Source organism: Eptatretus burgeri, chromosome 4, assembly GCF_056783735.1.
Source record: "Eptatretus burgeri isolate ZD-2024b chromosome 4, Ebu_testis_v1, whole genome shotgun sequence".
NCBI lineage: Eukaryota > Metazoa > Chordata > Myxini > Myxiniformes > Myxinidae > Eptatretus > Eptatretus burgeri.
In genome coordinates, this window is record NC_140964.1 from 9,834,019 (window position 1) to 9,860,048 (window position 26,030).

The following is a 26,030-nucleotide window of genomic DNA, read 5'->3' on the forward strand; positions in this document are numbered from 1 at the left end:
CTGTGTCTCTGTCTCTCTGTGTCTCTGTCTCTCTGTCTCTCTGTGTCTCTGCCTCTCTGTCTCTCTGTGTCTCTGCGTCTCTGCGTCTCTGCCTCTCTGCCTCTCTGCCTCTCTGCCTCTCTGCCTCTCTGCCTCTCTGCCTCTCTGCCTCTCTGCCTCTCTGCCTCTCTGCCTCTCTGCCTCTCTGCGTCTCTGCGTCTCTGCGTCTCTGCGTCTCTGCGTCTCTGCCTCTCTGCGTCTCTGCGTCTCTGCCTCTCTGCCTCTCTGCCTCTCTGCCTCTCTGCGTCTCTGCCTCTCTGTCTCTCTGCCTCTCTGCCTCTCTGCGTCTCTGCGTCTCTGCCTCTCTGCCTCTCTGCCTCTCTGCGTCTCTGCGTGTCTCTGTGTCTCTGTGTCTCTGTGACTCTGTGTCTCTGTGTCTCTGTGTCTCTGTGTCTCTGTGTCTCTCTGTCTCTGTGCCTCTGTGTCTCTGTGTCTCTGTCACTCTGTGCCTCTGTGTCTCTCTCTCCATCTGTCTCTCTGTCTCTCTGCCTCTCTGTCTCTCTGTCTCTCTGCCTCTCTGTCTTCTCTGTCTCTCTGTCTCTCTGCCTCTCTGCCTCTCTGCCTCTCTGCCTCTCTGCCTCTCTGTCTCTCTGTGTCTCTCTGCCTCTGTGTCTCTCTGCCTCTGTGTCTCTGCCTCTCTGTCTCTCTGCGTCTCTGCGTCTCTGCGTCTCTGTCTCTCTGCCTCTCTGCCTCTCTGCGTCTCTGCGTCTCTGTCTGTCTGTCTCTCTGTGTCTGTGTGTCTCTCTGTGTCTGTGTCTCTGTGTCTCTGTGTCTCTGTGTCTCTGTGTCTCTGTGTCTATGTGTCTCTGTGTCTCTGCCTCTCTGCCTCTCTGTCTCTCTGCGTCTCTGTCTCTCTGTCTCTGTCTCTCTGTGTCTCTCTGTCTCTCTGTGTCTCTCTGTGTCTCTCTGTGTCTCTCTGTGTCTCTCTGCCTCTCTGTGTCTCTCTGCCTCTCTGTGTCTCTGCGTCTCTGTGTCTCTGCGTCTCTGTCTCTCTGTGTCTCTGTCTCTCTGTGTCTCTGTCTCTCTGTGTCTCTCTGTCTCTCTGTGTCTCTCTGTCTCTCTGTGTCTCTCTGTCTCTCTGTGTCTCTGCCTCTCTGTGTCTCTGTGTCTCTGTGTCTCTGTGTCTCTGTGTCTCTGCCTCTCTGTGTCTCTGCCTCTCTGTGTCTCTGTGTCTCTGTGTCTCTGTGTCTCTGTGTCTCTGTCTCTCTGTGTCTCTGTCTCTCTGTGTCTCTGTCTCTCTGTGTCTCTGTGTCTCTGCCTCTCTGTGTCTCTGTCTCTCTGTGTCTCTGTGTCTCTGCCTCTCTGTCTCTCTGCCTCTCTGCCTCTCTGCCTCTCTGCCTCTCTGCCTCTCTGCCTCTCTGCCTCTCTGCCTCTCTGCCTCTCTGCGTCTCTGCGTCTCTGCCTCTCTGCCTCTCTGCCTCTCTGTCTCTCTGCCTCTCTGCCTCTCTGCGTCTCTGCCTCTCTGCCTCTCTGCCTCTCTGCCTCTCTGCCTCTCTGCCTCTCTGCCTCTCTGCCTCTCTGCCTCTCTGCCTCTCTGCCTCTCTGCGTCTCTGCGTCTCTGCGTCTCTGCGTCTCTGCGTCTCTGCGTCTCTGCGTCTCTGCGTCTCTGCGTCTCTGCGTCTCTGCGTCTCTGCGTCTCTGCGTCTCTGCGTCTCTGCGTCTCTGCGTCTCTGCGTCTCTGCGTCTCTGCGTCTCTGCGTCTCTGCGTCTCTGTGTCTCTGTGTCTCTGTGTCTCTGTGTCTCTGTGTCTCTGTGTCTCTGTGTCTCTGTGTCTCTGTGTCTCTGTGTCTCTGTGTCTCTGTGTCTCTGTGTCTCTGTGTCTCTGTGTCTCTGTGTCTCTCTGTCTCTCTGTCTCTCTGTCTCTCTGTCTCTCTGTCTCTCTGTCTCTCTGTCTCTCTGTCTCTCTGTCTCTCTGTCTCTCTGCCTCTCTGTCTCTCTGCCTCTCTGTCTCTCTGTCTCTCTGTCTCTCTGCGTCTCTCTGCCTCTGTGTCTCTCTGCCTCTGTGTCTCTCTGCCTCTGTGTCTCTGCCTCTCTGTCTCTCTGCCTCTCTGCGTCTCTGCGTCTCTGCGTCTCTGCGTCTCTGTCTCTCTGCCTCTCTGCCTCTCTGCGTCTCTGCGTCTCTGTCTGTCTGTCTGTCTCTCTGTGTCTCTGTGTCTCTCTGTGTCTCTGTGTCTCTGTGTCTCTGTGTCTCTGTGTCTCTGTGTCTCTGTGTCTCTGTGTCTCTGTGTCTCTGCCTCTCTGCCTCTCTGTCTCTCTGCGTCTCTGTCTCTCTGTCTCTCTGTCTCTGTCTCTCTGTGTCTCTCTGCCTCTCTGTGTCTCTGTGTCTCTGTCTCTCTGTCTCTCTGTGTCTCTGTCTCTGTGTCTCTGCGTCTCTCTCTCTGCGTCTCTGTCTCTCTGTCTCTCTGTCTCTGTCTCTCTGTGTCTCTGTGTCTCTGTGTCTCTGTGTCTCTGTCTCTCTGTGTCTCTGTCTCTCTGTGTCTCTGTCTCTCTGTCTCTCTGTGTCTCTGTCTCTCTGTGTCTCTGTGTCTCTGCGTCTCTGCCTCTCTGCCTCTCTGCCTCTCTGCCTCTCTGCCTCTCTGCCTCTCTGCCTCTCTGCCTCTCTGCCTCTCTGCCTCTCTGCCTCTCTGCGTCTCTGCGTCTCTGCGTCTCAGCCTCTCTGCCTCTCTGCGTCTCTGCGTCTCTGCGTCTCTGCGTCTCTGCGTCTCTGCGTCTCTGCCTCTCTGCCTCTCTGCCTCTCTGCCTCTCTGCCTCTCTGCCTCTCTGCCTCTCTGCCTCTCTGCGTCTCTGCGTCTCTGCGTCTCTGCCTCTCTGCCTCTCTGCCTCTCTGCCTCTCTGCCTCTCTGCGTCTCTGCGTCTCTGCCTCTCTGCCTCTCTGCCTCTCTGCCTCTCTGCCTCTCTGCGTCTCTGCGTCTCTGCGTCTCTGCCTCTCTGCCTCTCTGCCTCTCTGCCTCTCTGCGTCTCTGCGTGTCTCTGTGTCTCTGTGTCTCTGTGTCTCTGTGTCTCTGTGTCTCTGTGTCTCTGTGTCTCTGTGTCTCTGTGTCTCTGTGTCTCTGTGTCTCTCTGTCTCTCTGTCTCTCTGTCTCTCTGTCTCTCTGTCTCTCTGTCTCTCTGCCTCTCTGTCTCTCTGTCTCTCTGCCTCTCTGTCTTCTCTGTCTCTCTGTCTCTCTGCCTCTCTGCCTCTCTGCCTCTCTGCCTCTCTGTCTCTCTGTGTCTCTCTGCCTCTGTGTCTCTCTGCCTCTGTGTCTCTGCCTCTCTGCCTCTCTGCGTCTCTGCGTCTCTGCGTCTCTGCCTCTCTGCCTCTCTGCGTCTCTGCGTCTCTGTCTGTCTGTCTCTCTGTGTCTCTGTGTCTCTGTGTCTCTCTGTGTCTGTGTCTCTGTGTCTCTGTGTCTCTGTGTCTCTGTGTCTCTGTGTCTCTGTGTCTCTGTGTCTCTGCCTCTCTGCCTCTCTGTCTCTCTGTGTCTCTCTGTCTCTCTGTGTCTCTCTGCCTCTCTGTGTCTCTCTGCCTCTCTGTGTCTCTGTCTCTCTGTGTCTCTGTCTCTCTGTGTCTCTGTGTCTCTGCCTCTCTGTCTCTGTCTCTCTGTCTCTGTCTCTCTGTGTCTCTCTGTCTCTCTGTGTCTCTCTGCCTCTCTGTGTCTCTCTGCCTCTCTGTGTCTCTGTGTCTCTGTGTCTCTGTCTCTCTGTGTCTCTGTCTCTCTGTGTCTCTGTCTCTCTGTGTCTCTGTCTCTCTGTCTCTCTGTGTCTCTGTGTCTCTGCCTCTCTGTCTCTCTGTGTCTCTGTGTCTCTGCCTCTCTGTCTCTCTGCGTCTCTGTCTCTCTGTCTCTGTCTCTCTGTGTCTCTCTGTCTCTCTGTGTCTCTCTGCCTCTCTGTGTCTCTCTGCCTCTCTGTGTCTCTGTGTCTCTGTGTCTCTGTCTCTCTGTGTCTCTGTGTCTCTGTCTCTCTGTGTCTCTGCCTCTCTGTCTCTCTGTGTCTCTGTGTCTCTGCGTCTCTGCCTCTCTGCCTCTCTGCCTCTCTGCCTCTCTGCCTCTCTGCCTCTCTGCCTCTCTGCCTCTCTGCCTCTCTGCCTCTCTGCGTCTCTGCGTCTCTGCGTCTCTGCCTCTCTGCCTCTCTGCCTCTCTGCCTCTCTGCCTCTCTGCCTCTCTGCGTCTCTGCGTCTCTGCCTCTCTGCCTCTCTGCCTCTCTGCCTCTCTGCGTCTCTGCCTCTCTGCCTCTCTGTCTCTCTGCCTCTCTGCCTCTCTGTGTCTCTGCGTCTCTGCCTCTCTGCCTCTCTGCCTCTCTGCGTCTCTGCGTGTCTCTGTGTCTCTGTGTCTCTGTGTCTCTGTGTCTCTGTGTCTCTCTGTCTCTCTGTCTCTCTGTCTCTCTGTCTCTCTGTCTCTCTGCCTCTCTGCCTCTCTGTCTCTCTGTCTCTCTGCCTCTCTGCCTCTCTGCCTCTCTGCCTCTCTGCCTCTCTGCCTCTCTGCCTCTCTGCCTCTCTGCCTCTCTGCCTCTCTGCGTCTCTGCGTCTCTGCGTCTCTGCCTCTCTGCCTCTCTGCCTCTCTGCCTCTCTGCCTCTCTGCCTCTCTGCGTCTCTGCGTCTCTGCCTCTCTGCCTCTCTGCCTCTCTGCCTCTCTGCGTCTCTGCCTCTCTGCCTCTCTGTCTCTCTGCCTCTCTGCCTCTCTGTGTCTCTGCGTCTCTGCCTCTCTGCCTCTCTGCCTCTCTGCGTCTCTGCGTGTCTCTGTGTCTCTGTGTCTCTGTGTCTCTGTGTCTCTGTGTCTCTCTGTCTCTCTGTCTCTCTGTCTCTCTGTCTCTCTGCCTCTCTGCCTCTCTGCCTCTCTGCCTCTCTGCCTCTCTGCCTCTCTGCCTCTCTGCGTCTCTGCGTCTCTGCGTCTCTGCCTCTCTGCCTCTCTGCCTCTCTGCCTCTCTGCCTCTCTGCCTCTCTGCGTCTCTGCGTCTCTGCCTCTCTGCCTCTCTGCCTCTCTGCCTCTCTGCGTCTCTGCCTCTCTGCCTCTCTGTCTCTCTGCCTCTCTGCCTCTCTGTGTCTCTGCCTCTCTCCCTCTCTCCCTCTCTGCCTCTCTTCGTCTCTCTGTGTCTCTGTGTCTCTGTGTCTCTGTGCCTCTGTGTCTCTGTGTCTCTCTGTCTCTCTGTCTCTCTGTCTCTCTGTCTCTCTGTCTCTCTGCCTCTCTGCCTCTCTGTCTCTCTGTCTCTCTGCCTCTCTGTCTCTCTGCCTCTCTGCCTCTCTGCGTCTCTGCGTCTCTGCGTCTCTGTCTCTCTGCCTCTCTGCGTCTCTGCGTCTCTGTCTGTCTGTCTGTCTCTCTGTGTCTCTGTGTCTCTCTGTGTCTGTGTCTCTGTGTCTCTGTGTCTCTGTGTCTCTGTGTCTCTGTGTCTCTGTGTCTCTGCCTCTCTGCCTCTCTGCCTCTCTGCCTCTCTGCGTCTCTGCCTCTCTGCCTCTCTGCCTCTCTGCCTCTCTGCGTCTCTGTCTCTCTGCCTCTCTGTCTCTCTGTCTCTCTGCCTCTCTGCGTCTCTGTGTCTCTGTGTCTCTGCCTCTCTGCGTCTCTGCGTCTCTGCCTCTCTGCGTCTCTGCGTCTCTGCGTCTCTGCCTCTCTGCGTCTCTGCGTCTCTGCGTCTCTGCGTCTCTGCGTCTCTGCGTCTCTGCGTCTCTGCCTCTCTGCCTCTCTGCCTCTCTGCGTCTCTCTGCGTCTCTCTGTGTCTCTCTGTGTCTCTGTGTCTCTGTGTCTCTGTGTCTCTGTGTCTCTGTGTCTCTCTGTCTCTCTGTCTCTCTGTCTCTCTGCCTCTCTGTCTCTCTGTCTCTCTGCCTCTCTGTCTCTCTGTCTCTCTCTGTCTCTCTGTCTCTCTGCCTCTCTGCCTCTCTGCCTCTCTGCGTCTCTGTCTCTCTGTGTCTCTCTGCCTCTGTGTCTCTCTGCCTCTGTGTCTCTCTGCCTCTCTGCGTCTCTGCGTCTCTGCGTCTCTGTCTCTCTGCCTCTCTGCCTCTCTGCGTCTCTGCGTCTCTGTCTGTCTGTCTCTCTGTGTCTCTGTGTCTCTCTGTGTCTCTGTGTCTGTGTCTCTGTGTCTCTGTGTCTCTGTGTCTCTGTGTCTCTGTGTCTCTGCCTCTCTGCCTCTCTGTCTCTCTGCCTCTCTGTCTCTCTGCGTCTCTGTCTCTCTGTCTCTGTCTCTCTCTGTCTCTCTGTGTCTCTCTGCCTCTCTGTGTCTCTCTGCCTCTCTGTGTCTCTGTGTCTCTGTGTCTCTGTCTCTCTGTCTCTCTGTCTCTCTGTGTCTCTGCGTCTCTGCGTCTCTGTCTCTGCGTCTCTGTCTCTGTGTCTCTGTCTCTCTGTCTCTCTGTGTGTCTGTGTCTCTGTGTCTCTGTGTCTCTGTGTCTCTGTGTCTCTCTGCCTCTCTGTCTCTCTGCCTCTCTGTGTCTCTCTGTCTCTCTGTGTCTCTCTGCCTCTCTGTCTCTCTGCCTCTCTGTGTCTCTCTGTCTCTCTGTGTCTCTCTGCCTCTGTGTCTCTCTGCCTCTGTGTCTTTCTGCCTCTGTGTCTCTCTGCCTCTCTGTCTCTCTGTCTCTCTGTGTCTCTGCCTCTCTGTGTCTCTGCCTCTCTGCCTCTCTGTCTCTCTGCCTCTCTGCCTCTCTGTCTCTCTGCGTCTCTGTCTCTCTGTCTCTCTGTCTCTGTCTCTCTGTGTCTCTCTGCCTCTGTGTCTCTCTGTGTCTCTGTGTCTCTGTGTCTCTGTGTCTCTGTCTCTCTGTGTCTCTGTCTCTCTGTGTCTCTGTCTCTCTGTCTCTCTGTGTCTCTGCCTCTCTGTCTCTCTGTGTCTCTGTGTCTCTGCGTCTCTGCCTCTCTGCCTCTCTGCCTCTCTGCCTCTCTGCCTCTCTGCCTCTCTGCCTCTCTGCCTCTCTGCCTCTCTGCCTCTCTGCCTCTCTGCCTCTCTGCGTCTCTGCGTCTCTGCGTCTCTGCGTCTCTGCCTCTCTGCCTCTCTGCGTCTCTGCGTCTCTGCCTCTCTGCCTCTCTGCCTCTCTGCCTCTCTGCGTCTCTACCTCTCTGTCTCTCTGCCTCTCTGCCTCTCTGCGTCTCTGCGTCTCTGCCTCTCTGCCTCTCTGCCTCTCTGCCTCTCTGCGTCTCTGCGTGTCTGCGTGTCTCTGTGTCTCTGTGTCTCTGTGTCTCTGTGTCTCTGTGTCTCTGTGTCTCTGTGTCTCTGTGTCTCTGTGTCTCTGTGTCTCTGTGTCTCTGTGTCTCTGTGTCTCTGTGTCTCTGTGTCTCTGTGTCTCTGTGTCTCTGTGTCTCTGTGACTCTGTGTCTCTGTGTCTCTCTGTCTCTCTGTCTCTCTGCCTCTCTGTCTCTCTGTCTCTCTGCCTCTCTGTCTTCTCTGTCTCTCTGTCTCTCTGTCTCTCTGTCTCTCTGCCTCTCTGCCTCTCTGCCTCTCTGCCTCTCTGTCTCTCTGTGTCTCTCTGCCTCTGTGTCTCTCTGCCTCTGTGTCTCTGCCTCTCTGTCTCTCTGCGTCTCTGCGTCTCTGCGTCTCTGTCTCTCTGCCTCTCTGCCTCTCTGCGTCTCTGCGTCTCTGTCTGTCTGTCTCTCTGTGTCTCTGTGTCTCTCTGTGTCTGTGTCTCTGTGTCTCTGTGTCTCTGTGTCTCTGTGTCTCTGTGTCTCTGTGTCTCTGTGTCTCTGCCTCTCTGCCTCTCTGTCTCTCTGCGTCTCTGTCTCTCTGTCTCTGTCTCTCTGTGTCTCTCTGTCTCTCTGTGTCTCTCTGTGTCTCTCTGTGTCTCTCTGTGTCTCTCTGTGTCTCTCTGCCTCTCTGTGTCTCTCTGCCTCTCTGTGTCTCTGCGTCTCTGTGTCTCTGTGTCTCTGTCTCTCTGTGTCTCTGTCTCTCTGTGTCTCTGTCTCTCTGTGTCTCTCTGTCTCTCTGTGTCTCTCTGTCTCTCTGTGTCTCTCTGTCTCTCTGTGTCTCTGCCTCTCTGTGTCTCTGCCTCTCTGTGTCTCTGTGTCTCTGTGTCTCTGTGTCTCTGTGTCTCTGCCTCTCTGTGTCTCTGCCTCTCTGTGTCTCTGTGTCTCTGTGTCTCTGTGTCTCTGTGTCTCTGTCTCTCTGTGTCTCTGTCTCTCTGTGTCTCTGTGTCTCTGTGTCTCTGCCTCTCTGTGTCTCTGTCTCTCTGTGTCTCTGTGTCTCTGCCTCTCTGTCTCTCTGCCTCTCTGCCTCTCTGCCTCTCTGCCTCTCTGCCTCTCTGCCTCTCTGCCTCTCTGCCTCTCTGCCTCTCTGCCTCTCTGCCTCTCTGCCTCTCTGCGTCTCTGCGTCTCTGCCTCTCTGCCTCTCTGCCTCTCTGTCTCTCTGCCTCTCTGCCTCTCTGCGTCTCTGCCTCTCTGCCTCTCTGCCTCTCTGCCTCTCTGCCTCTCTGCCTCTCTGCCTCTCTGCCTCTCTGCGTCTCTGCGTCTCTGCGTCTCTGCGTCTCTGCGTCTCTGCGTCTCTGCGTCTCTGCGTCTCTGCGTCTCTGCGTCTCTGCGTCTCTGCGTCTCTGCGTCTCTGCGTCTCTGCGTCTCTGCGTCTCTGCGTCTCTGCGTCTCTGCGTCTCTGTGTCTCTGTGTCTCTGTGTCTCTGTGTCTCTGTGTCTCTGTGTCTCTGTGTCTCTGTGTCTCTGTGTCTCTGTGTCTCTGTGTCTCTGTGTCTCTGTGTCTCTCTGTCTCTGTGTCTCTCTGTCTCTCTGTCTCTCTGTCTCTCTGTCTCTCTGTCTCTCTGTCTCTCTGTGTCTCTCTGTCTCTCTGTGTCTCTCTGTCTCTCTGTCTCTCTGTCTCTCTGTCTCTCTGCGTCCCTCTGCCTCTGTGTCTCACTGCCTCTGTGTCTCTCTGCCTCTGTGTCTCTGCCTCTCTGTCTCTCTGCCTCTCTGCGTCTCTGCGTCTCTGCGTCTCTGCGTCTCTGTCTCTCTGCCTCTCTGCCTCTCTGCGTCTCTGCGTCTCTGTGTGTCTGTCTGTCTGTCTCTCTGTGTCTCTGTGTCTCTCTGTGTCTCTGTGTCTCTGTGTCTCTGTGTCTCTGTGTCTCTGTGTCTCTGTGTCTCTGTGTCTCTGCCTCTCTGCCTCTCTGTCTCTCTGCGTCTCTGTCTCTCTGTCTCTCTGTCTCTGTCTCTCTGTGTCTCTCTGCCTCTCTGTGTCTCTGTGTCTCTGTGTCTCTGTCTCTCTGTCTCTCTGTGTCTCTGTCTCTGTGTCTCTGCGTCTCTCTCTCTGCGTCTCTGTCTCTCTGTCTCTCTGTCTCTGTCTCTCTGTGTCTCTCTGCCTCTGTGTCTCTCTGTGTCTCTGTGTCTCTGTGTCTCTGTGTCTCTGTCTCTCTGTGTCTCTGTCTCTCTGTGTCTCTGTCTCTCTGTCTCTCTGTGTCTCTGTCTCTCTGTGTCTCTGTGTCTCTGCGTCTCTGCCTCTCTGCCTCTCTGCCTCTCTGCCTCTCTGCCTCTCTGCCTCTCTGCCTCTCTGCCTCTCTGCGTCTCTGCGTCTCTGCGTCTCAGCCTCTCTGCCTCTCTGCGTCTCTGCGTCTCTGCGTCTCTGCGTCTCTGCGTCTCTGCCTCTCTGCCTCTCTGCCTCTCTGCCTCTCTGCCTCTCTGCCTCTCTGCCTCTCTGCGTCTCTGCGTCTCTGCGTCTCTGCCTCTCTGCCTCTCTGCCTCTCTGCCTCTCTGCCTCTCTGCGTCTCTGCGTCTCTGCCTCTCTGCCTCTCTGCCTCTCTGCCTCTCTGCGTCTCTGCGTCTCTGCGTCTCTGCCTCTCTGCCTCTCTGCCTCTCTGCCTCTCTGCGTCTCTGCGTGTCTCTGTGTCTCTGTGTCTCTGTGTCTCTGTGTCTCTGTGTCTCTGTGTCTCTGTGTCTCTGTGTCTCTGTGTCTCTGTGTCTCTGTGTCTCTGTGTCTCTGTGTCTCTGTGTCTCTGTGTCTCTCTGTCTCTCTGTCTCTCTGTCTCTCTGTCTCTCTGTCTCTCTGTCTCTCTGCCTCTCTGCCTCTCTGTCTCTCTGCCTCTCTGTCTTCTCTGTCTCTCTGTCTCTCTGCCTCTCTGCCTCTCTGCCTCTCTGCCTCTCTGCCCCTCTGTGTCTCTCTGCCTCTGTGTCTCTCTGCCTCTGTGTCTCTGCCTCTCTGCCTCTCTGCGTCTCTGCGTCTCTGCGTCTCTGCGTCTCTGTCTCTCTGCCTCTCTGCCTCTCTGCGTCTCTGCGTCTCTGTCTGTCTGTCTCTCTGTGTCTCTGTGTCTCTGTGTCTCTCTGTGTCTGTGTCTCTGTGTCTCTGTGTCTCTGTGTCTCTGTGTCTCTGTGTCTCTGTGTCTCTGCCTCTCTGCCTCTCTGTCTCTCTGTGTCTCTCTGTCTCTCTGTGTCTCTCTGCCTCTCTGTGTCTCTCTGCCTCTCTGTGTCTCTTCCTCTGTGTCTCTCTGTCTCTCTGTCTCTCTGTGTCTCTGTCTCTCTGCCTCTCTGCGTCTCTGCCTCTCTGCGTCTCTCTGCGTCTCTCTGCGTCTCTCTGCGTCTCTCTGCGTCTCTCTGCCTCTCTGTGTCTCTCTGCCTCTCTGTCTCTCTGTGTCTCTGTGTCTCTGTCTCTCTGTGTCTCTGTCTCTCTGTGTCTCTGTCTCTCTGTGCCTCTGCCCCTCTGTCTCTCTGTGTCTCTGTGTCTCTGCCTCTCTGTCTCTCTGCGTCTCTGTCTCTCTGTCTCTGTCTCTCTGTGTCTCTCTGTCTCTCTGTGTCTCTCTGCCTCTCTGTGTCTCTCTGCCTCTCTGTGTCTCTGTGTCTCTGTGTCTCTGTCTCTCTGTGTCTCTGTGTCTCTGTCTCTCTGTGTCTCTGCCTCTCTGTCTCTCTGTGTCTCTGTGTCTCTGCGTCTCTGCCTCTCTGCCTCTCTGCCTCTCTGCCTCTCTGCCTCTCTGCCTCTCTGCCTCTCTGCCTCTCTGCCTCTCTGCCTCTCTGCCTCTCTGCCTCTCTGCCTCTCTGCCTCTCTGCCTCTCTGCCTCTCTGCCTCTCTGCCTCTCTGCGTCTCTGCGTCTCTGCGTCTCTGCCTCTCTGCCTCTCTGCCTCTCTGCCTCTCTGCCTCTCTGCCTCTCTGCGTCTCTGCGTCTCTGCCTCTCTGCCTCTCTGCCTCTCTGCCTCTCTGCCTCTCTGCGTCTCTGCCTCTCTGCCTCTCTGTCTCTCTGCCTCTCTGCCTCTCTGTGTCTCTGCGTCTCTGCCTCTCTGCCTCTCTGCCTCTCTGCGTCTCTGCGTGTCTCTGTGTCTCTGTGTCTCTGTGTCTCTGTGTCTCTGTGTCTCTCTGTCTCTCTGTCTCTCTGTCTCTCTGTCTCTCTGTCTCTCTGCCTCTCTGCCTCTCTGTCTCTCTGTCTCTCTGCCTCTCTGTCTCTCTGTCTCTCTGTCTCTCTGCGTCTCTGTCTCTCTGTGTCTCTCTGCCTCTGTGTCTCTCTGCCTCTGTGTCTCTGCCTCTCTGTCTCTCTGCCTCTCTGCGTCTCTGCGTCTCTGCGTCTCTGTCTCTCTGCCTCTCTGCGTCTCTGCGTCTCTGTCTGTCTGTCTGTCTCTCTGTGTCTCTGTGTCTCTCTGTGTCTGTGTCTCTGTGTCTGTGTCTCTCTGTGTCTCTGTGTCTCTGTGTCTCTGTGTCTCTGTGTCTCTGCCTCTCTTCCTCTCTGCCTCTCTGTCTCTCTGCCTCTCTGCCTCTCTGCCTCTCTGTCTCTCTGCCTCTCTGTCTCTGTGTCTCTGCCTCTCTGTCTCTGTGTCTCTGCGTCTCTCTGTCTCTCTGTGTCTCTCTGCCTCTCTGTGTCTCTCTGCCTCTCTGTGTCTCTGTGTCTCTGTGTCTCTGTCTCTCTGTCTCTCTGTGTCTCTGTCTCTGTGTCTCTGCGTCTCTGTCTCTGCGTCTCTGTCTCTCTGTGTCTCTGTCTCTCTGTCTCTCTGTGTCTCTGTGTCTCTGTGTCTCTGTGTCTCTGTGTCTCTCTGCCTTTCTGCCTCTCTGCCTCTCTGTGTCTCTCTGTCTCTCTGTCTCTCTGTGTCTCTCTGCCTCTGTCTCTCTGCCTCTGTGTCTTTCTGCCTCTGTGTCTCTCTGCCTCTCTGTCTCTCTGTCTCTCTGTGTCTCTGCCTCTCTGTGTCTCTGCCTCTCTGCCTCTCTGTCTCTCTGCCTCTCTGTCTCTCTGCGTCTCTGTCTCTCTGCGTCTCTGCCTCTGTGTCTCTGTGTCTCTCTGTGTCTCTGTGTCTCTGCCTCTCTGTGTCTCTGTGTCTCTGTGTCTCTGTGTCTCTGTGTCTCTGTGTCTCTGTGTCTCTGTGTCTCTGCCTCTCTGCCTCTCTGCCTCTCTGCCTCTCTGTCTCTCTGCGTCTCTGTCTCTCTGTCTCTGTCTCTCTGTGTCTCTCTGTCTCTCTGTGTCTCTTTGCCTCTCTGTGTCTCTCTGCCTCTCTGTGTCTCTGTGTCTCTGTGTCTCTGTCTCTGTGTCTCTGCGTCTCTGTCTCTCTGCGTCTCTGTCTCTCTGCCTCTCTGTGTCTCTGTGTCTCTGTGTCTCTGTGTCTCTGTGTCTCTGTGTCTCTGTGTCTCTGTGTCTCTGTGTCTCTCTGCCTTTCTGCCTCTCTGTGTCTCTCTGTGTCTCTCTGCCTCTGTCTCTCTGCCTCTGTGTCTTTCTGCCTCTGTGTCTCTCTGCCTCTCTGTCTCTGTGTCTCTGCCTCTCTGCCTCTCTGCCTCTCTGCGTCTATGCGTCTCTGCGTGTCTCTGTGTCTCTGTGTCTCTGTGTCTCTGTGTCTCTGTGTCTCTGTGTCTCTGTGTCTCTGTGTCTCTGTGTCTCTGTGTCTCTGTGTCTCTGTGTCTCTGTGTCTCTGTGTCTCTGTGTCTCTGTGTCTCTGTGTCTCTGTGTCTCTGTGTCTCTGTGTCTCTGTGTCTCTGTGTCTCTGTGTCTCTGTGTCTCTGTGTCTCTGTGTCTCTGTGTCTCTGTGTCTCTGTGTCTCTGTGTCTCTGTGTCTCTGTGTCTCTGTGTCTCTGTGTCTCTGTGTCTCTGTGTCTCTGTCTCTGTGTCTCTGTGTCTCTGTGTCTCTGTGTCTCTGTGTCTCTGTGTCTCTGTGTCTCTGTGTCTCTGTGTCTCTGTGTCTCTGTGTCTCTGTGTCTCTGTGTCTCTGTGTCTCTGTGTCTCTGTGTCTCTGTGTCTCTGTGTCTCTGTGTCTCTGTGTCTCTGTGTCTCTGTGTCTCTGTGTCTCTGTGTCTCTGTGTCTCTGTGTCTCTGTGTCTCTGTGTCTCTGTCTCTGTGTCTCTCTGTCTCTCTGTCTCTGTCTCTCTGTCTCTGTCTCTCTGTCTCTCTGTCTCTCTGTCTCTCTGTCTCTCTGTCTCTCTGTCTCTGTGTCTCTGTCTCTGTGTCTCTGTCTCTCTGTCTCTCTGTCTCTCTGTCTCTCTGTCTCTGTGTCTCTGTGTCTCTGTGTCTCTGTGTCTCTGTGTCTCTGTGTCTCTGTGTCTCTGTGTCTGTGTCTCTGTCTCTCTGTCTCTCTGTCTCTGTGTGTGTCTGTGTGTCTGTGTGTCTGTGTGTCTGTGTCTCTGTGTCTCTGTGTCTCTGTGTCTCTGTGTCTCTGTGTCTCTGTGTCTCTGTGTCTCTCTGCCTTTCTGCCTCTCTGTCTCTCTGTCTCTCTGTCTCTCTGCGTGTCTCTCTGTCTCTCTGCGTGTCTCTCTGTCTCTCTGCGTGTCTCTGCGTGTCTCTGCGTGTCTCTGCGTGTCTCTGCGTGTCTCTGCGTGTCTCTGCGTGTCTCTGCGTGTCTCTGCGTGTCTCTGCGTGTCTCTGCGTGTCTCTGCGTGTCTCTGCGTGTCTCTGCGTGTCTCTGCGTGTCTCTGCGTGTCTCTGTGTCTCTGTGTCTCCGTGTCTCTGTGTCTCTGTGTCTCTGTGTCTCTGTGTCTCTGTGTCTCTGTGTCTCTGTGTCTCTGTGTCTCTGTGTCTCTGTGTCTCTGTGTCTCTGTGTCTCTGTCTCTCTGTCTCTCTGTCTCTCTGTCTCTCTGTCTCTCTGTCTCTCTGTCTCTCTGTCTCTCTGTCTCTCTGTCTCTCTGTCTCTCTGCGTCTCTGCCTCTCTGCCTCTCTGCCTCTCTGTCTCTCTGTCTCTCTGTCTCTCTGTCTCTCTGTCTCTCTGTCTCTCTGTCTCTCTGTCTCTCTGTCTCTCTGTCTCTCTGTCTCTCTGTCTCTCTCTGCGTCTCTCTGCGTCTCTCTGCCTCTCTGCCTCTCTGCCTCTCTGCCTCTCTGCCTCTCTGCCTCTCTGCCTCTCTGCCTCTCTGCCTCTCTGCCTCTCTGCCTCTCTGCCTCTCTGCCTCTCTGCCTCTCTGCCTCTCTGCCTCTCTGCCTCTCTGCGTCTCTGCGTCTCTGCGTCTCTGCGTCTCTGCGTCTCTCTGTCTCTCTGTCTCTGTGTCTCTGTGTCTCTGTGTCTCTGTGTCTCTGTGTCTCTGTCTCTCTGTCTCTCTGTCTCTCTGTCTCTCTGTCTCTCTGCCTCTCTGCCTCTCTGTCTCTCTGTCTCTCTGTCTCTCTGTCTCTCTGCCTCTCTGTCTCTCTGTGTCTCTGTCTCTCTGTGTCTCTGTCTCTCTGTGTCTCTCTGCCTCTGTGTCTCTCTGCCTCTCTGTGTCTCTCTGCCTCTGTCTCTCTGCGTCTCTGTGTCTCTGTGTCTCTGTCTCTCTGCGTCTCTGCGTCTCTGTGTCTCTGTGTCTCTCTGTGTCTCTGTGTGTCTGTGTCTCTATGTGTGTCTGTGTGTGTGTCTCTGTGTCTCTGTGTCTCTGTCTCTCTGTGTCTCTGTGTCTCTGTCTCTCTGTCTCTCTGTCTCTCTGCGTCTCTGTCTCTCTGCGTCTCTGTCTCTCTGCGTCTCTGTCTCTCTGCGTCTCTGTCTCTCTGTCTCTCTGTCTCTCTGTGTCTCTGTCTCTCTGTGTCTCTGTCTCTCTGTGTCTCTGTCTCTCTGTGTCTCTGTGTCTCTGTGTCTCTGTCTCTCTGTGTCTCTCTGTCTCTCTGTGTCTCTGCGTCTCTGCGTCTCTGCGTCTCTGCGTCTCTGCGTCTCTGCGTCTCTCTGCCTCTCTGCCTCTCTGTCTCTCTGTGTCTCTGTGTCTCTCTGTCTCTCTGTGTCTCTGTGTCTCTCTGTCTCTCTGTCTCTGTGTCTCTGTGTCTGTGTCTCTGTGTCTCTGTCTCTGTGTCTCTGTCTCTGTGTCTCTGTGTCTGTGTCTCTGTGTCTCTGTCTCTCTGTCTCTCTGTCTCTCTGCGTCTCTGTCTCTCTGCGTCTCTGTCTCTCTGTGTCTCTGTCTCTCTGTCTCTCTGTGTCTCTGTGTCTCTGTGTCTCTGTCTCTCTGTGTCTCTGTGTCTCTGTGTCTCTCTGTCTCTCTGTCTCTCTGTCTCTCTGTCTCTCTGTGTCTCTGTCTCTCTGTCTCTCTGTGTCTCTGTCTCTCTGTGTCTGTCTCTCTGTGTCTCTGTGTCTCTGTCTGTGTGTGTCTCTGTGTCTCTCTGTGTCTCTCTGTGTCTCTGTCTCCCTGTGTCTCTGTGTCTCTGTCTCTCTGTGTTAGGGATATATATATATATATATATATATGTATATATATATATATATATATATATATATATATATATATATATATATATATATATACATACATATATATATATACATACATACATATATATACATACATATATATACATACATACATATATATACATACATACATATATATACATACATACATACATATGTATACATACATACATACATATGTATATATATATATATATATATATATATATATATATATATATATATATATATATATATATATATATATATATATATATATATATGCCGGTAGGCGGCGATGGGTCGCCGAGCATGGAAACTATAAGATACAGAGCAAAATGGATGTCATATCGCGGATAGGGAATTACCTTAAGATTATGCATATCAAATCTTATCCAGTTCCATCTACTGATCACTACTCGGTATCCATTTGAATGAAAAGTACCGAAAATGCGGTTTGAAATCGGAAATCCCCAAAGTTCGAGGGGGTGCTGTGGGTGAACAAAGATCTGAATCGAAAATCCGGCTCGATTGTTTGTGCACAATGTATTCCAGATGATTAGTGTGAATTTTCATGACCATCCGACCATAACCCGAGGAGGAGTAGCATTTGGCGCGAAGGCACCTCCAGCTCTCACATATTATCGATTTTTGCATTTATTGACCTTTGACCCCTGACCTAAGCGAAATCGGTCAATATGTCCCTGAGGCAAAGTTGTAGTACTCATTGAGTACCATGAACCTGCAAAGTTTCATTCGTATTGATGCACTCACCTGGTCGCGAGGGGGCCTTCAATTTTCGCCAATTTTCACGCATACCCTAATTGTCGGGGACGCTGCGGGTAAAGTATTCCATCTATCACAAAAACCGGAATATATTTGATAGAGCATCACCTGTAGAGCATTCGTACCAAATTTCATTACCCTCCGTGGGATAATGGCTTTCGGAATTGATTTCAAGTGAAAGGTATCGATTTTGAAGGTTTTTCGGTTGTTGCGAGGGAACCAAAGCGTCCCGAGCAACCATCACAATTTCCAAAGCACTAGGTCATAAGATGTACCTACCACCGGAGTTTGGTCGAAATCGGCCCCCGCTTACTACCAATTATGCTGATGACAAACGAACAAACATCCAAACAAACAGACAGAATTACTGACAATAAGGGTCACCTATTTCGGCGACCCAAAAGAAAGGGTTGAAAACATAATGTCCTTCACCTTCGGTGACGGAGGTAACAAGAACTCGATGATGATAACTTATCGATCACGAGGGAATCCCGACACTATGGGGAAGGGGACTTTTACAGGTACATCTGAAGATTTTGCTAAGATGGCGATCAGCAGTAAGACCCTGAGGTGATGCGGCTTCTCCCCTCCGTGAAACACCATATCACATTAGCCTGGCACCTCGTGATACAAGGTAAACACAGCTATTAATACAACATGGCAGCAGAACATGGAAGGCAATGTCTTTCTTTTAATCTCACCTTTCCTCTCAACCACCGAGTTGGCTGGGAGATAACCCTGCTGGAAAAGTTCTGCAGCCATGTCTGCATCAGCTTGTATTTCAGACACCATGTTGCAAGGAACAAAACCGAGGTGACCTCCGACCTCACCCCGGTAGAATCCGTCCCCATCTTTCTCTCCAAACACCTATCGGGATGATGGGAAGTGAAAGGACAAGATAACTTGCAAGCTTGTCTGAGACAAAGTAATGATGATAACATCCTTTTCCATTTGATCACATTGTTCAGTGGAAATATCTCAGCTAAGGTGAAGAACAAAGTGTTTCGAGTGGGGGAATATCAAACAGACATTAATTCTGCATTATCGTTTTAACACATTTGAGAACCAAAATTCCTGAATATAAAACTTTTTCAGTTGCTGTTTATATTTATGATGTATTCGTCAATAAATACATTCCAGAAACAAGAAGGGCACTCTTTGACGTCACGAAGTCCACAGATATGCCTCTGCCCATATTATTACATCATTGTACAAACTTGTACCAAGCCTGGCATAGGTTGGAGAAATGAGTACCAGTGTACTGGTAATTGGGGCACTGCATCAGTGGCACAGCCGTGTCCCGAGCCAATGATGCAACCAGAGAGAGTTGTTTTCTCCTGCCGGCCTATAAAACGGCGAGCGCAAGGCGAATCGTGGCAGTAGCAGAGTGTGGCAGTAGCAGTGTGTGTCGGCAGGGCAGAGTGAGTCGAGTCATCGGTGTGGCAGCGAGTTGGGTTCTGCAGTTGGCTGAGGAGAGTTGCGGGAAGAGGCAAAGGAGCTCGGGTCCGAGGCGAGAAGGATGGCGGTTGGCGACGAGGTCGCGGTGTGAGATCGCTCGTCGTGGGACCCAAGCCAGCCAGCCATTCTCCTTCATCAGGGCATCAACAATTACCCCTTTCCCCCGCGCTGAGATAGAGCAAAAAGGGGGCCCCGATCCCACCCCACTCCAAACGTCATGCCAACGAAACCCGCCAAGGAGCACAAAGTCGGGGCACAGTCACACGGCCACATCTGTGGCTCGTCCGCCAATGCGTCATGAGAACGCGGGTAGGACCCCCCCGGTCTCACGGACCTGGCCGATCCTCCAGGTCACGCGCACATATTGGCCTCCAGGCCTGTCTGCCCCCTTGTCTATGAGGGTGGCTTCTTTCCTTTGCTTTTGAGTAAATGTGTGTTGGCGCCGTCTGTAAAGTAGAACTGTATAAGTGTTGCCATGTGTACGCGTATTCGGTAGTAACTCTGCGTCATTGTTTCTTTTGTTTTAACTGCTATATGTGCATTTTGACTGTTTGGCTGTATATGTGTGCTTTCCGTGTGTCGCGTAATAAATGTGCATTGTGTGACCTGTTTTCCCGTTTCGCTTCGTCTTTTCTTTATTGACCCTCCATCCTGCTTCACGTAAAGGGTTCGTAGTGGGCTTAATACGCCCGGTAATTAATCTGAACCGTCCAGGTCAGCGATAACACCGCTCGGTTATCCCGATAGCACGGAACGGGCCGCCCAAGCGGCCCGTGTCCGGAGTCGACCTGCGGCGAGGTGCGATCGCCCGTTCGACCATTCGCGCAGGTACTTAGGTAGATCGAATTTGACGAGCGACCCTATCCTGCGCGGGTGGGCAATTGGGACGATCGTGGTGAGGTTAAACCCCCACCCGTGACTAGCTCCCGGCGTTGGTCCGAGAGGGTCACAACTGAATTGTCCGTCCGGTGGGCGACGTGCCGCGATTCGAGTCACGTGGCCGTCCGCACGCCGGCGGGCGCGAATTCGCAACAATAATTTGGGGAGCAACCCCACTAAGTTCACTCAGAGCTCGATTTTTTTTAATGGCATGAACTAACTTTGGTCCATCAGAGGTGATTGTGGTTATGGTCAAGCATCATCAAAGTTGTGTGTGTAGTTTTGGAGAAGAAAGCAAATAGATATTTTAGGGGACAACCCACCCCCGCACCCTCCCTCGCCTCCCTTAGGCCCTCTTTGGCCTCAATTTTATTTAACGGTGTGAATACACTTTGGTGTATACCGTGTGGTGAAGGTTATGGTCAAATTTATTTGAAATCATGTGTCTAGTTTCAGCGAAGAAGTTTCAAGTGTTGTGGATGTACAGACAGACGGACTGACGGACAGACTTATGATGTGCCATCCCATTAGCTCACTTTGGCCCTAACTCCGTTCCAGGTGAGCTAAAATAAGAAAATATAATCCTTAAGAATTGATTCAATTCACAGAGCAGTGTTTGTTACTTGGCAAAAAATTTTTTTGCCAGGTGTGTTGATCGGTTCTGTTAGTTAGCTTGTTTGTTACTTGTGCTCTACCGAGTGCCGTTCTGTTTCACCAAGTGTCAATCCATGAGTGATTTTTCATTCATTACCTGGCGAAAAAAAATTTCCGCCAACTTTGTTAGTCTGTAGCATTTGTTTGTCTGTCTGTCTGTCTGTTTGTCACACGATTTTTGGCCATAGTTTTCAAGCAATCGTCCTGAAATGTTTTGTGTATGTGGTGGACCGGCCAACGACAGCAATTTTGAATTTTGTTGAAGATCCAAATCCGGATCTGGATCTGAGAATTCTTTCAGTGATTCTTCACCATTGAAAGATTGGGCCAAAAACTATATATAGCACAATATCTCCAATGGTTATTGATAGATTTGGATGAAACTTGGTGGACAGGTTGGGTGTATGACAAGGACGAATCGATTACATTTTGGTGAAAATCTGAATCCGGATCCAGATCTGAGAATTTTTAATGTGATTCTTCACCATTGAGAGATGGGGCCAAAAACGATGCACATCATGATATTTCGAAAAGTTTTACTGACAAAACTTGGCGGAAGAGTTGGGTAGTTGACAAGAACAAACTGATTATATTTTCGTTAAGGTCCGGATGCGTCCGGCGGGATTTGTCTTTGGATGTGTCCGGGCTGTGTTTGTCTCTGGGCGGTATTTATAATATGCCCAGTAGAAAGTGGATTTCAGACATTATTTTGTTTCCATCTTCACTCTTATTCTCGTCAGAATCATTTTGATGAGACGGTGTGAATCGTAATTAACGCTCCACCGCACGTCTGCCTTCCTTTCCTCTCACCTTATGCTGCCTTCCCTTCTCCCACCCCTCCTTGCTCTTTCCCCCTCCACCGCCTCACTCCCCCCCCACACCCTTCTCTCTCTCCCCCATGTGTTTTCTCCCTCTCCCCTCGAGGATCCCCATCAGCAAAGCGACGGGTGGTATTTGCTAGTCTCTATGAATGACCTCTCTAATACTCTGGAAAACTCTCTCTTCCTTTTTGCAGATGACTCGGCATTGTGTCATATAGTACTGCATCATTCTGGTATGCAGACAGCCATTGCGTCTCTGCTGATCTGGAAATAATGAGACTCTGGTCTGATATGTAGAACATGTCGATAATCATGATAAATTTCACTCTTACACTATCATACAAGAATGATCATCAAATGAACCCACCTATTTCCTTGGTTATTGACTTAAAAGGTTGTCTCTTTAAATTATAGGCCTTACCATCAGCTATGACCATTTCTTGGCCAGCCACAAAGCAAAACTGGCTTCTTAAGCCAAGAGAAGTCTGGGCATTCTCCGTCGAACCGAGTCTTTCCTTGGAAAATCTGAGCTACTTCAGGATTCAACTTCAGGAAAATCTGACCCCAGCAACTCCAGGATTCATGAGTTGTTCCAGTAACTCCCTCTTAGTTAGACTTCCAAAATATGGGCTGATTGCACCCCTCAAGTCATTTGTTCCTCATTTCTGACATCTATAACACCATCTTCCAGAGGCTGTTCTGTCTCACTTTTCCCTCTCGGACTTGAAGTAAGAAATGCCCCGCCATATCTTTTCATTCCCAATTCTGTCCCCCATGATCTTTATAACCCCCAGTAACGTTTGCTACTTCAACAATCTTACTTGCTAATTTCAGTGTTTCCTCCCCTCCTCCCCTCTTTTCCTGATTGTTCAAACCCTTGATGTTTGTTCCACTGTCAGTTTTACCTTGCTCTTCCATTAGTCTCGCTCCTGTATTAAAAACAAAGATATGCAAGTATATTATGGAAAGGTTTTGTAAGTAAAGTCATGCAATTCGAAAGTAATGCAGAGGTTTTTGGGATTTGGTTATTGTATTAACGTGACATCAGTTACTGACACGAATGATTTGTCCTTCCTTGAAAGGTAATTCGATTTCCAAGGCGTCGAGGTTTGGAGACATGGTAGCTGGGTTGTAGTCAAAAAGGGCCACAAAAAGCCGAGGAGGAGGTCCGTCAGTGCCTGGTTCACGAGCTCGCACCACACGCTCCCCAATCCTGCAAGCCCACGTACATCCTGGTGGTGACAACAGAAACCAGTCCTGCAATTAGAGACCTTTAATCACAGCTGTAACTAACACTATGGTTAGTACCATACCCATAATCTGGGGCTCAAATTGATCTTGTGGGAATGGCCCAATATTTCCATAAACCGGCTGGCCAGGCCTGCCAGGTGTGAGGTCACACCAAAATGTAGACTGAACAACCAAAGCACCAGAGATATCATTTCTATGCCATTGAGGCCAATACAATGGCTTTACCCATCCCACCAAGGAACCATCAAACAATCTTTCAACTATACAATTAATTCGTAAATCACAAAATCCAATCAATTAGTAAATTCACTTTTTCCTTTCCACATTCACGTGTAACATTAGCACCCACGTGTCAGGCAACCATTAATTTACCACGTCGATGATCCAACGTTTCCCAGTGCCTCCTTGCCGAGGGAGGGCAAAAGAAACCCGCCTTTTCAAAATCAGGGGACAAGTGTCCTCCTTCACTTTGTCCCTCACTGCCAGAGCGTGATCGACCCTCACTATTGCTGTCACCTGTTATTTCTGACAAAAAATGGGAAGCGAGCAAGGAAGGTGGGGGGTGGGAGGGAGGATGAGTCAAGGCCTAAGTTCGGAAAATAAAAATGTATGAAAATAATTTTCCGTAAAGGATAAATCTTTCTGGAAAATTAGTATTTTTTGTTTTTCTTAAAAAAAAAATCTCGGCTCATGCAAGAGATGTAGCATGTATGGCAACAATGAACAGTAGGACAACATGTGGAAGCAACCAGAAAAAGTTTGATTAAAGAGGAGAGGTGAGAGTGAAGGGAATGTGACAACCTGCAAGTAAAAAAAAAAAATGGGGAGGGGGGGGAGGGAGATTAAGAGAGAGAGCTAATGGGGTAGTAAAGATAAAGTTAATGGTAGAGTTGTAGGTTAGCGTGAGTTGATGGTGGACTGTACTGCCTGGAGTCCTAGAAGGAAGATTGGAATTGATCAAACTGAAAAAGACAGTTCAGCATGCAGGTGAGGAGAGAAACAAATAAATGGAGCATGTAAGTAAGCCTGGCTTTTGGTAATATCACAGAGGGGTTAGTGCAAGCACATGTGCAACCTGCAGCTCCCGAGAGATGAAAGGGAGAGCAGAGGGAGCAAGGCCAGGGAAGAGGTGGCATAAAACAGAGGCGCTACCTACCTGTCTAAAAGGAGAGACCAGCAAGCCCTGTGCTTCTGCTTCTTCATGGCAAATACCATTGATGTTGAGTGCAACTTATTCCACAGCCTCCAGTGGAGACAGATGTGAAGTGGGGGCACAAGCCGATAGGAGAGAGCAGTATTCCAGAGAACTGAGACAAAGGCCTTGCCGATTGTGAGAAGTTGCAGTTATATCAAAGAGGAACTTGATATGAGAGAGGATGCTGATGCCCATCTGTTGGTGGCTTTAGAGGCCAACTTTGGTATGGTTGGAGGACCGAAAACAATACATCAGGACCACTTCCTTGGATATATCTCATGCAGTTGACACAGTGTTTCTTCCAACTGTGCATGCCAAACTCACTATTTGCGGCATACAAGGCCACCATCATACCCGGATTTTAATCATGATAAATATCACAGTCTTGGTCTATAACTCCAGAAGGATCGTCAAATGCCCCCCCCCCAATCTAATTCCATGGTGAGCCACCGTAAAGGTTCTGTCTCTAACTTATTGGCCTCACCATCAGCCATGACCTGTCTTGCACAGACCGTAAAGCAAAGCTGGCTTCCAAAAGCAGCCATAGACTGGGCATCCTCCATTGATCCAAGCCTTTCCTTGGAAAGTCAGAACTACACAATCTACAAGGTTTTTGTCCACAGCTTAATGGAGTACTGCTGTCTACTATGGGCTGGTCCTCCAGCATTACATCTGTCTTTCCTGTATTCTGTGTAATGTAAAGGTCTCAACATTATTGCAATCTCCCACAACGAGGTCAAAGTACATGGCTTGTTGCTTTCACATCGCAGACAGGGAAGTGGGCTATCTTTTTTTTAACTGCCTCTCCTCTGGTAGAGCTGCTAAATCTCTCAAGAAACTCTAGGAGGTATTTGTTCTTCCAGGAAGCCCCACATGGTTACACTTCCAAAATCCAGGCTGACAACAGACCTCCACTTTTTAGTTGCTTGCTTCGCTCCATCTGTGGAGTCGCCTTCCAGGCGCTGTGCTATCACATGCTTCCCTCTAGGGCTTGAAACCGTTGGTTCACCACGCACCATCTCATGTCATCCTTCATCCGTACCCACAATCTTTACTGCCTCCATGAAACTCTCCTATTCCAACTCTCTTCCTTGCTCATTTCATTCTCATTCTCATTCTCATTCTCATTCTCATTCTCATTCTCTCTCTCTCTCTCTCTCTCTCTCTCTCTCTCTCTCTCTCTCTCTCTCTCTCTCTCTCTCTCTCTCTCTCTCTCTCTCTCTCTCTCTCTCTCTCTCTCTCTCTCTCTCTCTCTCTCTCTCTCTCTCTCTCTCTCTCTCTCTCTCTCTCTCTCTCTCTCTCTCTCTCTCTCTCTCTCTCTCTCTCTCTCTCTCTCTCTCGTTTCCTGTTCACCCATTCACTTCCATATTGTGTACAAAAGTTACTGGCTAACTGTCAGTTCATACCATCAGTCACCTTGCTCTTACATAAGCCTCAAACTTGTAAAGAAAGAGAATTGTGAATTCCAAGCCCCTCAATTCCATGACCACCGACCTAATTTTTGGTATCAATTGTGGATTTATGGATGATGTTAGGCCTGCATTGGGCCAGCCAGTATGATGCCTTTAACAATTTCCTTCATCGAAGGACAGCACTGCATTGGAAGAACAGAAGCAATACAATGTGTTACAGAGATACAAATATTCACTTACCAATGGAGGGCACAGTGAGTGGCCTTGCAGCCTTTGGCTGAGCTGCATTCCGATTAGAGCTGGAACGACGACCTGACTCGGTCTTGTCTTGAATGCGTCGACGTTGAGTGGATCCAAAGCCCTACAAACAACACCAAGCATCAAGACAATATTTTGCTGATTTCTTTTTTTGGGGGGGGGACAAAGTTTAGTTTTTTTCTCTCTTTTTGTATCCATGGTCGAGGCTTATGGAAGAGCTGTACATATTTAGACCACTACTCAACTTTAAAGATTCAATTTCAGTTCCCTCACAAGGTGGGTAACCACACCAATGGCTAAGGCAAAATGTGTTGAGCAAAACTCCAGTATCACAAGTTGACTTGGCCAAATTACTGAAAAAGTTAAATGAAGGGGCATTTTTTAGTCGAAGTTGATATCCAGTCTTTCTAACCTTATACAGGTGTGCAGATTATGACAAAATAGGATACCAAGCTGAAGTATTGGTTTTTGACCCCCAAAATTGAAAAACAAAATGGCCACCAAAACCACATAAAAGTATCACGGACCAACAACATGTGTTCAACTGTAACTGTGGAAGTATTGGTGCTGGCTTTAAAATTTAAAGATGTAAATGTTCATAAAGTGCATTTCTACCTGCTAAAATATATATATTGTGATTAATTTTCTTTGCAAATGAGCTAAAATGACATTTGCAGACCAATAATATTAAATTTTGAACATTTCAATCAACATAGGAACGAGTTTGTTTTATTTATTTATTAAACTCTGTACTTTTCCATGTAAATATGATGAATGTTAATAAATAGTTACAGCAAAGTCATGTTACCAAATAATTGACAATGATATAAAAATAAAATGTTTTTAAAAATAAATAAATTTGTAATATTTTATTTATATTGTCAGTACTGTATTACACTTTTACACGTGTTGCTCTAGCCTTAGAAAAGTCGAGAATGAAATATATAATATTTCAATGTTCCATTTTGTTGATTTTTACCTTTAAATATTTTAATCTAAACTAATAAATGTCAGTTTGTGTCAGTTGGTCAGAGTGTGTGTGTGTGTGTGTGTGTGTGTGTGTGTGTGTGTGTGTGTGTGTGTGTGTGTGTGTGTGTGTGTGTGTGTGTGTGTGTGTGTGTGTGTGTGTGTGTGTGTGTGTGTCCCCTCCATAACTCCAAAATCATGAAACCGAGTAGCCTGAAACTTTGAATGCATACTAAGGGAAATCCGTGGAAGTGAACGAGTGAAAATTGGGTGTTTGGGTTAATTAAAACACCCCTTTTGAAGATAATAATTAACGGCCTTATATAATTATATCCTTTATCAAGGTATCATCCTTGGTCAGCCCTTTGTCAGCTTTCTGGGATCTTAATTTGCCATTTTGTTAAGCCTGTTCAAACATGCCTTGAAAACACGATATACTCGAACAGAATAATGAAAGTATATAATCAAAAGATTACATCTGATTTGAGAATCGGATCTCGTGGACTAAATAAGTGTCAAAATCTGGAGTGAAATCTGTAAGTTTTAACAAATTCGAGATTTTTAGAACAAAGTGTATTTGCTCTTTAATCTGCTTTTGAGGCGATACAGTTCAGAGGGTACTTTTTTTCAGCAATTATGTACAGTTTGCTTTTTCACCATTTTGTGTGACCTGCTTTCATTACAAAATATTAAGATAAATATATTATGAGTTGCTGCAATATATTACTATATGGCAGTTGCTGAAAATGAAGATGTATGTAGAACGACATCCACAGACGGACAGATGGGTCCAAATGACTCTGTGGGATGTGTGTGCATGCATGCTTGCTTACATGTGTGTGATGTGCAGGTTTTATGGGCTTGCAGTCTGAACTCAAAAT

At 50.2% G+C, this 26,030-nt stretch overlaps 1 protein-coding gene across 16 annotated transcripts in view; it reads right to left on the reverse strand.

Annotated features, from left to right (window-relative positions):
- Nucleotides 1–26,030, reverse strand: part of RIMBP2 (RIMS binding protein 2) — a 354,432-nt gene that overhangs the window by 83,484 nt on the left and 244,918 nt on the right. For 13 of the 16 annotated variants that reach the window (XR_015057048.1, XM_085876872.1, XM_085876874.1 and 10 more), the window contains 4 exons: nucleotides 24,166–24,286; nucleotides 21,691–21,843; nucleotides 21,124–21,299; nucleotides 16,957–17,122 (listed from right to left, as the gene is read on the reverse strand). Coding sequence is in view for 15 of the 16 variants with exons in the window: in XM_085876872.1 (XP_085732998.1) it covers nucleotides 16,957–17,122; nucleotides 21,124–21,299; nucleotides 21,691–21,843; nucleotides 24,166–24,286 (616 nt within the window). In the remaining variant the exon portion in view is untranslated. The remainder of the gene's footprint in view (nucleotides 1–16,956; nucleotides 17,123–21,123; nucleotides 21,300–21,690; nucleotides 21,844–24,165; nucleotides 24,287–26,030) is intronic. The other 3 variants (XM_085876878.1, XM_085876876.1, XM_085876875.1) reach the window with 1 other exon arrangement.